Source organism: Pseudophryne corroboree, chromosome 12 (genome assembly GCF_028390025.1).
Source record: "Pseudophryne corroboree isolate aPseCor3 chromosome 12, aPseCor3.hap2, whole genome shotgun sequence".
NCBI classification, from domain to species: Eukaryota; Metazoa; Chordata; class Amphibia; order Anura; family Myobatrachidae; genus Pseudophryne; species Pseudophryne corroboree.
The window spans coordinates 13,693,257-13,706,691 of record NC_086455.1 but is presented as its reverse complement, the minus strand read 5'-3'; the positions used below and the strand labels follow the sequence as shown (position 1 = coordinate 13,706,691).

General features: G+C 48.5%; 1 protein-coding gene across 3 annotated transcripts in view; it reads left to right on the top strand.

The window, feature by feature from the left end:
* HORMAD1 (HORMA domain containing 1) overlaps positions 1-13,435 on the top strand; it is a 172,129-nt gene that overhangs the window by 80,234 nt on the left and 78,460 nt on the right. For 2 of the 3 annotated variants that reach the window (XM_063947038.1, XM_063947037.1), the window contains exons 6-9: positions 426-446; positions 1,579-1,605; positions 1,777-1,844; positions 12,569-12,714. In XM_063947038.1, the coding sequence (XP_063803108.1) occupies positions 426-446; positions 1,579-1,605; positions 1,777-1,844; positions 12,569-12,714 (262 nt within the window). The remainder of the gene's footprint in view (positions 1-425; positions 447-1,578; positions 1,606-1,776; positions 1,845-12,568; positions 12,715-13,435) is intronic. The other variant, XM_063947039.1, reaches the window with a different exon arrangement.

Sequence of the window (13,435 nt, the reverse complement as noted above, 5' to 3'; positions counted from 1 at the left end):
TGTCTGACGTCAGCTCCGGCCCCGATCACCAGGAATCCATAAGTCCCGGGCTGAGCAGAGACAGTTTGTGCAGCTCTGCTACAAATGCGATCGCACACCTGCACAGCACTTTTCCCCTCCCCCTGTAGGCGGTGACTATCTGATCGCAGGGCTGAAAAAAATGCAGCCCAGCGATCAGATCTGAATTACCCCCAATAAGCGCTCCATTTGTTCTCTAGTGCATTTAATTAGCACTAGTAGGTTTGTGTCTCCAGGTCATTTCCTTAACATAATGTTTGTAGACTAGTGTTATTATAGAGCCTTTATCTGGCTGGTATATAATTTGTAATGAGCCCCTTATACCTGTTTTAGGAATCTGGCAAATGTAACATATTTTCGGTTGCCAGTAATATAATAACCCAAGCTTCTCCTTGTGTCTTACACAGCTCAGAATGGCGGTGCTAGCAGTAAGTCCACTCATTGTCTTACAGCTTTTCCTGCACGTCTTCAGTCCATCAGTATAGCTTTCTATTGTAGACTAAAATGTTTTGTTGAATTTTATTGAAACACCTGTTGGACAGATGACATGATGGGTTGGGCATGTCAACACGGTCGTAATGTCAATATGGAGCATGTCAGCATGCTTAGCTAGGATGTCAACAATCTTCATGTCATCATGAACTGTTGACATGATTAGAAAGTCCCAGTAGTGCAGCGGCTTCACCTTCCATCTTCTGGCAGCTGCTGCTGTGTCTTGTGGCCCGGCGGTCACCTGACACAGACTTCGGGCTGAATCATCTGATTAAAGCCGTCCGGGACTACATTGGGGAGCTGCATCTAAGGCGCCATACCAGCTGCATATTCTACCCCACCAGAGGTCATCAGATTTCACATTGCCCGCACTTTCAGCCAGGTATGGACGCACCGCAGTGTGTGAGAACTATTGAAAGGCATTGACTATGGGGGTCATTCAAGGTTGATATTAATTTAGCTAAAATCGCAAACGTACGATTAACGTCCATCTGCGCATGCGCAGCACCTGCATCATGCATGCGCGGGGTCCCTCAATGCGTGATTGAGAGACGGTGGGAGGTCGGGGGCGGTGACGCGGTGTTGGTGGGGAGTGGTGCGTGAAACGCAGGCACGTCATGGCTGTTTTCGGGGCGGCCGGATGTCCTGCAATCGGAAACATGGCAGCGGTGGCTACGTATACAGGGGTCTACCTCTGTTTCGAGGTTTCTGCGACGCAGGAGGCCATACTTGGATGGATTTCAGTGTTGCGACTGATGGTGCGTCAGAATATGCACGGTGATCTAAATGCAATTCGCTTAAGATACTGCAAGTGGGCATCTCAGTTGTTTCAAATTGGACACAGCATTAGCATAAAGACACATGCGTGACTGCGGCAAGAGCGGCGCCTCGTCTGTGTCCACCCCCGAATCAGGCCCTGTATTCAGTAGAAGATTCTTTGTATGATTTCTGGGGGATTTCTTTACTTGCTGTTTCCAAATGTCCCTAATAAACGTATTCGTAGATCTTGTTATTTTCTATAACTGCTTTTTGAAACAAAATTCATATTCTCTTAAAATGTCATTGTAGATATTTCTGAACATTGAAGATTCAGAGGTATGTATCCAAACATGTACAGTGATACTGTATTGCCCTCTAGTGTACACTGTGTCATTTAACTCTGCGTGAGATCAGTTGCAATGACCAGTTACTATGATGATAAGATTATGTATTGCTACATGTGTTATGTTAGTTTTATGCATTAAATATGCGTTCCTATCTTTTCAGACTGTTACAGAATACTATCAGTTTAAATTTAAGTATTCTCCTAGTGGACCGGTAATGGAAATCAGTAGGTGAGTAGGTCTTTTCTCCTGAGACTCCCATTCAGTGTATTCAGTGACACCATTCAAGTAAGTGGCCATCTCCCCCACTTGTCCCTGCACCTTAGAAGTCACACCCTCGTTATTATAGATATCAGTAAGCAGACACCTAAAGGGCCGTATTCACGGGCCGATTTGGGGAGAGATGTGTGCTGAGCGTGCCGGGGGAGACGGGGGGGCCGCTCATTTCACCCAGCGGGTGAAGTGAGCGACCTGCTAGATTGGCCTGCATGCAGGCCAATCTAGCACCAGCGATAGCCCTGCGCATCGCTATCGCTGTGAGGGGTACACACGGAGTGATCGCTGCTTAAAATCTAAGCAATCTAGTCAGATTGCTTAGATTTTAAGCAGCGATCGCTTCGGGAGTACCCCCCTTTACTGATGAAGCTATTTGCTCCTGTACAGAAAGCATGAGAATTCTAACTATATGAAGTGGCTGCACACTACATAGATCTGCCTAGCTGCAATGGTTTTGAACTGACAATTCTAGCTAGTAGCTTCATATAGTGGCACTCATTCCGAGTTGTTCGCTCGCTGGCTGCTTTTAGCAGCCGTGCAAACGCTAAGCCGCCGCCCTCTGGTAGTGTATCTTAGCTTAGCAGAAGTGCGAACGAAAGGATCGCAGCGCTGCTACAAAAAAAGATTGTGCCGTTTCTGAGCAGCTCCAGACCTACTCCTAGCTAGCGATCACTTCAGACTGTTTAGTTCCTGATTTGACGTCACAAACACGCCCTGCGTTCAGCCAGCCACGCCTACATTTGCCCAGCCACTCCTGCGTTTTTATCCGACACGTCTGCGTTTTTACACACACTCCCCGAAAACGGTCAGTTACCACCCAGAAACACCCACTTCCTGTCAATCACTCTGCGGCCAGCAGTGCGACTGAAAAGCATCGCTAGACCTTGTGTAAAACTGCATCGGCTTTTGTGAAAGTACGTAAAGGTAAACGTACGATTAGGTAAAAAAGCGGCATTTCAGCGCATGCGTATGGGGCGCAGTGCCCCATACGCATGCGCAGAAATGCTGCTTTTTTACCTAATCGCCGCGCTGCAAACGAAAGCAGCTAGCGATCAACTCGGAATGAGGACCAGTATCTGAAGGCTTGCTATGCAGGAGCAAATAGCTCTTATACCACTATCAGACAGAAAAGTCTGAAAGTCTTGGCAGTTACCCGGCATTTCAGTGCCGTGTCGTTTTGACGGTACCTGCCTGACCTTCCCCTTTTACACAGACATGCAAATTACCGGGTCGAGAATTTTGACCCGGTAATTTGCAGATGAACATGGGCATTTTGTCTGTGTGAAAGGGTCAACCCGTGTCGAAATTCCCGTGTCTCCGACCCTGGTAGATTCCAGGGTCGAAGTCCCGGGAATTACAACCCAGGTTGACCCTTTTACACAGAAAAAGGACCCGTGTGTTTCATGAAATTACCGCGTGGAACTGCTTCACCCGGTACTATCTGTTTCTGTCTGAAAGGGGTATCAGGAAGATGTCTGTCTTCAATGTAACAGGTCATGGGTTCTAATCCTGGGTATCACTGCTAAGGAATGTGTGATTTAAAACAAATGACAATGAAATGTGTATATATAAAATTTCTTCAGAACACTCAATATACACACACACACACACACACACACACACACACACACACACACACACACACACACACACACACACACACACACACGTGTGTGTGTGTGTGTGTGTGTGTTATACAGGATATATGCTATGTATCTCTCTCTCTCTCTATATATATATATATATATATGTTTATTTTATATATACAGTATATGTGTGTGTATATATATATATATATATATATATATCGTAGCTGTTATGATTCCAGTACTCCTGACCGGAGGAGATCTCATGGCAATGGCCAGAGTACTGGAAGGGAATGCTGGTTACGGGAGCTGGAAAGACTAGTTGCCCCTGGCGCCCTAACTCTATTGTCTCACCCGTGCTATCGGAAATCCCTTGCGAGACTATGGTTTCTTGAGCCCCTGGCAGCCACGTTTGAAAGGCGGATTATGTCTGCCCAACTCCGGTGCCCCCCGGTCTTAGTGAGAGACAAAGGGAAATCCGAGGCAGGATGATGACAAGAGGACCTCTGACTGACAACAGGCCAGGGGCAACAAGCTAACTAACCAAACCAGAAGTATGCGCCGAAAAACCGCCAGATAAAAGGACAACCAAAATCCACTAGTCCGTTACTCCTACCCAGCACCGCTGGATTCCAGAGTGGATCTGTGGGAGCGGAATCCTCCGCAAAAGCTCCGAAACACAAATAATAAATAATAAGTAATAAAGCGGCCAAGCCGCAACACACGGCTACGCCGTGACTCACGAACACCACTGGATGTTTAAAGGTGCTCAGTCAGGACTCCAGGAACAGATGACAACTTCCGAGTACAGGACAACTGAGGACAGGAACGACCGGGTACAGCAGGACTGGAAACACTCTCAGCAAACAGATACAGCATGCAGGAAGCTATTACCGGCGTCTGTGAGAAGCCCTGGGAGTGTACTTAACAGGGAGTCCTCCAATCAGCTGTTTAGAGGCTGATTGGACTAAATGCCGTGCAGCTGCCTTGCTGCACGGCCAGGAAACAGGTGCCCTTATTAATTTAAATGGACCCAGCAACGGGGAACGCGGTCCGCCAGTGGCGTCCCCGTTGCTAGGGTCCGTGCGGCTCCGTGCGCCCGGCGTCTAGCGTTGCCAGGGAGCCGGCGGCTGTACGCGCACGGCGTCCCTGGTTGCTAGGCGCCGGGCCGCACCGACAAGCGGACCCCGGCGCCTAACAGTACCCCCCCCTTGAGGAGGGGTCAAGGAACCCCTAAAGCCAGGTTTCCGAGGAAATTCCCGAAAAAATGCCCTCTTGAGCCTCGGGGCATGGAGATCCTTATCCAGGACCCAAGACCTTTCCTCTGGACCATAGCCTTTCCAGTGCACCAGAAAATAAAGCCGACCCCGGGACAATTTGGAATCGAGAACCTTCTCCACCAAGAACTCCTGATGTCCCTGTACATCTACTGGTGATTTCCCCTGAGAGATCTTCCGAGGAAATCTACTGGAAGAAACGTATGGTTTCAACAGGGAGCAATGGAACGTATTTCCGATCCGGAGAGCTCTTGGTAAACGTAACCGGAAAGCAACTGGATTGATTTTTTTAATAATATGAAATGGTCCAATAAATTTGGGGCCCAATCTAGCTGAGGTTTGTCGAAGTCTAATGTTACGAGTCGACAACCATACCCTGTCTCCCACCTTAAAAGTGCAAGGACGCCGGAGCCTGTCAGAAAAAATTTTCTCTCGAAATGCCGCTCTTCTGAGAGCAAGGTGCACTTTTTTCCAAATGACTCTGAGATGAGAGGTTAAGGTTAGCGAGGAAACAGAAGAATGTTGAAAAAAAGAATTAGCTCTGGGGTGAAAACCAAAAACTGAAAAGAATGGAGACACATTAGTGGAGGAATGACAAGAATTGTTGTAAGCAAACTCCGCCAAAGGAAGAAACTCGGACCAATCATTCTGTGTCACAACTGAGGGCCTGAGCTGACGGGAGGCAGCCTCAGTTGTAGGGGCTGAGATGTACCGGAACCTGGGAGGTTGAATCAGACCCCTGGACATGTAAGTAACATGAATAATAACTGCCCGAAGGCGTGACCACGACAACTTGGATAAAAGTCAATGATGTTTATTATGACAACTCCGCAACACAGCAGCAGTAAAAGAAAACATAAAAGTCAGCAAAGAATAAATACAGTTCCTGGGTACTACAGGGTGGCAGGAGCCACAGGGCACTGGTAGTGTGAGATAGTTCTTATAATCTTCTAGATGGAAAGTCCTTACCAGGCCCGACTGTAGCAATGGAGATAACCCAGGATTGTACCAGCTGGTGTTCCAGGAAAAGCTGGGTTGCTGAAGATAAAACGGCTGCTGTGGATACTGGCTGGAACCAGACTGTTGTTAGCACGGAGTGGATACTGGCTGGAACCAGTTAAATAATAAATGAAGCTTGAGAGCGATGCAATATGAATGAAATGTAGCACTTGAGAGCGGAGAAATAATAATACCGGTGGAGAGTGGTAAAGTGTAGAAAGGACACCGGCCCTTTAAGAGAAGCTGTACTCTGCTGGAAGCTGGGCTGGAAGCAGGTAATGTTGTAGCTGGAAACAGATGAATCCACAATGGATCGGAGAGTCAGGCTACACCGCAGGTGGAATGCTGGTGCGGGTCTCTATGGTGGAAGTCTTGAGACAAGAGCTGGAACCTGGAAGACAATCACAGGAGAGAGACAAACAGGAACTAGGTTTGACAACCAAAGCACTGACGCCTTCCTTGCTCAGGCACAGTGTATTTATACCTGCAGCAAGGAAGGGATTGGCTAGGCAATTATGCAGATTAACAATACTGACAACAGATTGGAGGAAATGATCAGCTGACAGAATCCAAGATGGCTGCGCCCATGCAGACACTTGGAGGGAAGTTTGGTTTGTAATCCATGTGGTAATGAAAACAGTAATGGCGGCGCCAGCCACTGGAGACAGGAGACGCCAGGCTGACAAGTGCACATCCAACCACGCGGACACAGCGGAGGCCGCGGCTGACGTAATCGCCACTCTGACACTCTGCATGCAGAAGCTCAGGGACGGCGGCGGAGGCCGCGGGAGACGCCATGCCAGATGTAATATGGCGTTACTGTGACAGCGTCTCAGAGAGACAGGAGAGGATGCAGGAATGTGAACATTAGGATAACAGATGGGATCCGGTCCTGGAGCGCTGAGCCAGCCTTAGGAGGCATCTGATGGGTAAGAAATGGCGTCCAGATACCCGGATCGTGACATTCTGGAGTTTGGCTGAGTACAAACGCAAATACTGTTTTAATGATTGATTAACTCGCTCGGTCTGCCCGTTGGATTGGGGATGGTAGCCGGATGTTAAAGACAATTTCATCTTTAATGAGGCACAAAAAGACTTCCAGAATTGTGCAATGAATTGTGGACCCCGATCAGAAACAATATCAGTGGGCAACCCATGAAGTCTGAAAACATGGCGGAGAAACAAAACAACCAATCCCTGGGCAGATGGCAGTCGGGGAAGAGCAATGAAATGGGCCATCTTGCTAAAACGGTCCACTACCACCCATATGACTCGGAATCCGGCTGACAGAGGGAGGTCTACCACAAAATCCATGGAAATATGAGACCATGGCCTGAGAGGAACATTTAAGGGCATAAGTTGCCCGATAGGCAAGGAACGGGGAACCTTATGCTGTGCACAGACCTGACAAGAAAAAACAAACTCCTTAATGTCTTTAGAAAGACCAGGCCACCATACTGAGCGGGAGACTAATTCCAAAGTCTTAGAGATCCCCGGATGCCCGGCAACTTTGCTATCATGAAACTCAGTCAAAACAGTAGCTCTCAAAAACTCAGGGACGTAAAGACGACCAGCAGGAGTATTTCCAGGAGCTTGATGTTGAAGCTGCTTTAACTGGGTAAATAAATCTTGTGTGAGGCCTGCCCAAATGACTGAAGACGGAAGTATGGGAGTAACAGGACTGTTATTATGAACTGGAAGAAAACTGCGTGACAGGGCATCCGCCTTGGTATTCTTGGAACCTGGCCTAAAAGTGATAATAAACTTGAAACGAGTAAAAAATAAAGCCCAACGAGCCTGCCGGGCATTCAGCCGCTTAGCTGATTCGATGTACTGAAGATTTTTGTGGTCAGTCAATACTGAAATGGTATGTGTTGCTCCCTCAAGCCAATGCCTCCACTCCTCGAAAGCCCATTTAATAGCCACTAACTCCCGGTTACCAACATCGTAGTTGGATTCAGCGGATGAGAATTTCCTGGACATAAAGGCACAAGGATGTAGTTCCAGAGAGTCCGGATCCTTCTGAGATAGGATAGCCCCCACTCCAACCTCCGAGGCATCAACCTCAACAATGAAGGGCAATTCTGGGTTGGGATGTCTGAGGACTGGAGCTGAGACAAAAGCTTGTTTCAAGGCCTGAAAGGATAACTCAGCTTCACGTGACCAGTTGGTAGGATCCGCTCCCTTCTTAGTCAGTGCCACAATGGGAGCAACCAGGTCGGAAAAAGAATGAATAAATCTTCTATAATAATTCGCAAACCCTAAAAAGCGCTGAATTGCTTTTAAGTTGGTGGGTTGCGCCCAACTAAGGATGGCTTGGAGCTTCTTAGGTTCCATACAGAATCCCCGAGGGGAAATAATGTACCCTAAAAAGGATACCTCCGTGACATGAAACTCACACTTCTCCAGCTTGGCATATAGATGATTTTCACGTAATTTTTGAAGAACCTGACGCACCTGGGTAACATGTTGTTCAATTGAATCAGAATAGATCAGGATGTCGTCTAAGTAAACGACCACGAATCTTCCTAGAAAATCACGGAGCACATCGTTAATGAGATCCTGGAAAACTGCCGGAGCGTTAGACAAGCCGAACGGCATCACCAGATACTCGTAGTGACCCGACTGAGTACTGAAAGCCGTCTTCCACTCATCTCCCGACTTGATTCGAATGAGGTTATACGCTCCCCTCAGGTCAATTTTAGAAAAAATCACAGCCGAACGCAGCTGATCAAAGAGGACAGAAATCAGCGGCAGAGGGTAAGTATTTTTAACTGAGATCTTATTCAGGGCTCTAAAGTCAATGCAAGGTCTGAGTGATCCATCTTTTTTCTCCACAAAGAAGAAGCCTGCACTTAAAGGGGATTTAGATGGCCTGATAAATCCTTTCCCTAGGCTCTCCTTAACATACTCATTCATGGCCGCAGTTTCTGGCCCGGATAATGCATATAACCTTCCCTTTGGCAATGTGGCACCAGGAATTAGCTCAATAGCACAATCATAAGGCCGATGGGGAGGCAGAATGTCCGCATTGCCCTTGGAAAACACATCAACAAAGTCCTGGTATTCCACGGGAATGAGTTCGGGAATGGCAGCAGCTATTCTGACGGGAAACGTAATACATTCCTTATTACAGATGGTACCCCATTGTGAAATCTCCCCCGACTGCCAATCAATGATGGGATTATGAAAGGCCAGCCAAGGGTGACCCAGAACCACTGGAACTGCTGGGCAATGGGTAAGGAAAAACTCGATCTTTTCGGAATGAAGAGCTCCTACCGTAAGTAGTACATGGGGTGTACAGAGGGAAATAACCCCATTGGACAAGGGACTCCCATCTAAACCATGCATGGTGATACACCTACCCAAGGCTAACTGAGGAATACCTAAGGCCTTGGCCCACGTTAAGTCCATAAAGTTCCCTGCAGCTCCACTGTCAACAAAAGCCGACACCGAAGAACTGAGGCTGCCAAAGGAAACTTTAGCTGGGACTAAAAGGGAGTTATTCGAGGAGATAAGCTGCAGACCAAAGTGAACCCCCTCACAATTCACTTGGTCGAGGCGTTTTCCCGACTTGTTCGGACAATTACGGGCAAAATGTCCCTTACCCCCACAGTACAAACAAAGACCAGAGTTTTGCCTTCTGGCTCTTTCTTCTGGAGACAGCCGGGAGAGACCCATCTGTATGGGCTCCTCTACGTCCTCAGGAATGGAAAATACACATGGAGTAGACCTGACAGGTGCTCCTTTTTCAGCCCTCCGCTCTCTGAGACGACGATCAATCTTAATAGAAAGCTCCATGAGTTTATCGAGAGTCTCAGAAGCGGGATACTGAAGGAGACTGTCTTTTATAGACTCTGATAAGCCGAGACGAAACTGACTGCGCAGGGCTGGGTCATTCCAGCCACAGTCGTTCGACCAACGGCGAAACTCTGTACAAAAAACCTCTGCAGGATTTCTACCCTGTCTGAGAGCGCGTAACTGACTCTCAGCGGATGCCTCTCTATCAGGGTCATCATACAAAAGCCCTAAAGACCCAAAAAAGGCGTCTACTGACAACAACGCCGGATCCTCTGCTTTTAAACCGAATGCCCAGGTCTGAGGATCCCGCTGGAGCAAAGAAATAATAATTCCGACCCGCTGAGATTCAGTACCTGAGGAGATCGGTCTTAAACGAAAATAAAGTTTACAGGATTTTTTAAAATTAAAAAACTCCTTCCTATCACCAGAAAAACGGTCAGGCAAGTGCATTTTTGGTTCAGGGACTACCCTCGGGGAAGTTCGTAAAAGATCTTCCTGCGACTTCACCCGAAGGGAAAGATCCTGAACCATCTGAGTAAGTTCTTGAATCTGGCTGACTAGGAGCTGGCCAGGATTTGGCTCTAAACCTGTGGGATTCATGAGGCCGATAACTCTTACAAAACTGAATAAGGAAAAAATCAAACCCTGTTTAATTTTAAGTTTTGGTTGGGCCGGTAATAATGTTATGATTCCAGTACTCCTGACCGGAGGAGATCTCATGGCAATGGCCAGAGTACTGGAAGGGAATGCTGGTTACGGGAGCTGGAAAGACTAGTTGCCCCTGGCGCCCTAACTCTATTGTCTCACCCGTGCTATCGGAAATCCCTTGCGAGACTATGGTTTCTTGAGCCCCTGGCAGCCACGTTTGAAAGGCGGATTATGTCTGCCCAACTCCGGTGCCCCCCGGTCTTAGTGAGAGACAAAGGGAAATCCGAGGCAGGATGATGACAAGAGGACCTCTGACTGACAACAGGCCAGGGGCAACAAGCTAACTAACCAAACCAGAAGTATGCGCCGAAAAACCGCCAGATAAAAGGACAACCAAAATCCACTAGTCCGTTACTCCTACCCAGCACCGCTGGATTCCAGAGTGGATCTGTGGGAGCGGAATCCTCCGCAAAAGCTCCGAAACACAAATAATAAATAATAAGTAATAAAGCGGCCAAGCCGCAACACACGGCTACGCCGTGACTCACGAACACCACTGGATGTTTAAAGGTGCTCAGTCAGGACTCCAGGAACAGATGACAACTTCCGAGTACAGGACAACTGAGGACAGGAACGACCGGGTACAGCAGGACTGGAAACACTCTCAGCAAACAGATACAGCATGCAGGAAGCTATTACCGGCGTCTGTGAGAAGCCCTGGGAGTGTACTTAACAGGGAGTCCTCCAATCAGCTGTTTAGAGGCTGATTGGACTAAATGCCGTGCAGCTGCCTTGCTGCACGGCCAGGAAACAGGTGCCCTTATTAATTTAAATGGACCCAGCAACGGGGAACGCGGTCCGCCAGTGGCGTCCCCGTTGCTAGGGTCCGTGCGGCTCCGTGCGCCCGGCGTCTAGCGTTGCCAGGGAGCCGGCGGCTGTACGCGCACGGCGTCCCTGGTTGCTAGGCGCCGGGCCGCACCGACGAGCGGACCCCGGCGCCTAACAGTAGCGAGGCAAGTGCAAAAGAGCCCCTTGTGGGCTCGCTGCGGGCACGGTGGTGCGTATTTATTTGCCCTCCAGGGGTTGTCGTGGACACCCTAAGAGGGAGAATAATCACTGGTATAATGGCGGTCGAGATCCCGGCGCCGGTATGCAGAGGGGGGGGGGGGGGTGCCGCCAATATTTATCTTGCCTCCGGCATTTGGGACGAACCTACACAACTGCTCCTGAATGTAAGAAGGAGGGATCGCAGCAGATTTCTCTGATACCTGCTGTGATCCCTCCTTTGCCACTGACAGCTGCATCCCCCATAGGTGATGCGATGCTGCCTGATTTACCAATATCTGGAATGCAAAGTATTCCCAATATTACTCCTTGTAGCCCATTGTAGCCTATGTGCTACTGATCGCACTTGCGGACGGCAGATGGTTCCCCCGGAAGTGATCTATGTGCGTATGCAGCCAGAGCTGACCGCGCATACGCAGAAGCTACGGCAGTAGTCCTTTCGGAGCCACTGTCCCTACCTGTGCTGCATCATACATTCTGGGGATAGGATTGCATATTGCAATGCGATCCTGGGCGGTGAAATCCTACCCAGATCGCATTCAGTATGCCATCCGTGATAAATGGCCCCTCTGTCACACACAGTATACAAGTGTCAATCAGCACAGTCTCCTCCTGCATCCTAGTCTCATTGTGTTGTTACTCAGACACATTTTCGGCACAGGACCTGGCGCCTCACTCGCCCAAGCATCTCGCGCTGCATGGCGTATTGAGGCTGATGTATGAGGACACATCTGTACTGCTGATGCCTCTGAGACACTTTGGAAGTAATGGAAGGACGGACAGATCACATTTTGGTGGGCTTGCAGTTCGGGGGGGTCTGTTTCTGAACTAGTGATCTTTGCTGAGCACATATGGGAGATGTTCTGAATATCTAAGGGATGTGGCCATCACCCAGGCTGCCATCACTCTGTGGCCAGCTTGTAGATTCTCCGGATTCAGGGGCAAAGGCCACAATAATTGTGCATGGCTGTGTACCTTAGGGAGTTCTAGGTTTCCCGGCCTAAGTCAGAACCCGGTACTGCTCCTACAGCACTGTAGGAATACCAATCTGGTAACCTTACGGCATAATCTCTGTTCCGATTTTTAAGTTCAACAATTGTGGTTTAAATGTTATAAATGTATACAGTGTAACAGAATGAAAGTACATTTATATTCCAGACATTATAATATGCACTTTTTACAGAAAGAGAACAGTTGTGCCAATGGGATTGTGCTGGGTGTGACTATGGTCCCACATTAAACCATACAATTAATCCAGGTGTACTTGTTCTACCTTGTGATTTATAGTACTTTTTATTTGCAGCAATGAAGGCCACTCTATTACCGCCTGCTCAGACGTGAAGAAAGCCAGCGTCATGCTTGTCCGCAAGTTGTACGTTCTGATGCAAAATCTGGGCCCCCTTCCAAATGACGTCTGTTTAACCATGAAGCTGTTTTATTATGATGAAGGTACATTCTAGTAATCCTAATGAAATACAAAAATCTGATCAGTCTCTCCTGAAAGCCCATCCGCTTCCCATCCGCTTATCAGAACATACCCCACATCAACCAATAATACTGGCACTGACGTGCTCTCACAGCTGTCACAGTCTCCTCTCTGAGCCTCACTCACTGCTCTGTGTCCATCTGCAGTTACAATGTGAGCTTTCTCATGAGCAGGCCCTTGTCTTATTTTGTCTATGTTGTATGTTACTGTTCCATGGGGGTAATTCCAAGTTGATCGCAGCAGGATTTTTTTTTAGCAGTTGGGCAAAACCATGTGCACTGCAGGGGAGGCAGAGAGAGTTAAGGGGGGTACACACGGAGAGATCCGTGCTTAAAATCTAAGCAATCTTGCTAGATTGCTTAGATTTTAAGCACAGATCTGCCGTGTGTATGCCCTCCAGCGATAGCGATGCGCGGCCCCGCGCATCGCTATCGCCGGTGCTAGATTGAGCCTGCATGCAGGCTCAATCTAGCGGGTCGCTCACTTCACCGTTGTGTGAAGTGAGCGGCCCCCCCCGTCGGCTTTCCCCCTCGCTCAGCACATCGCGCTGTGCTGAGCGGGGTGAGAGATGTGTGCTGAGCGGTCTGTGTTAAGATCGCTCAGCACACATCTCTCCCGTGAGTACCCCCCTTAAGATTTGGGTGGGTTATTTTGTTTCTGTGCAGGGTAAATACTGGCTGCTTT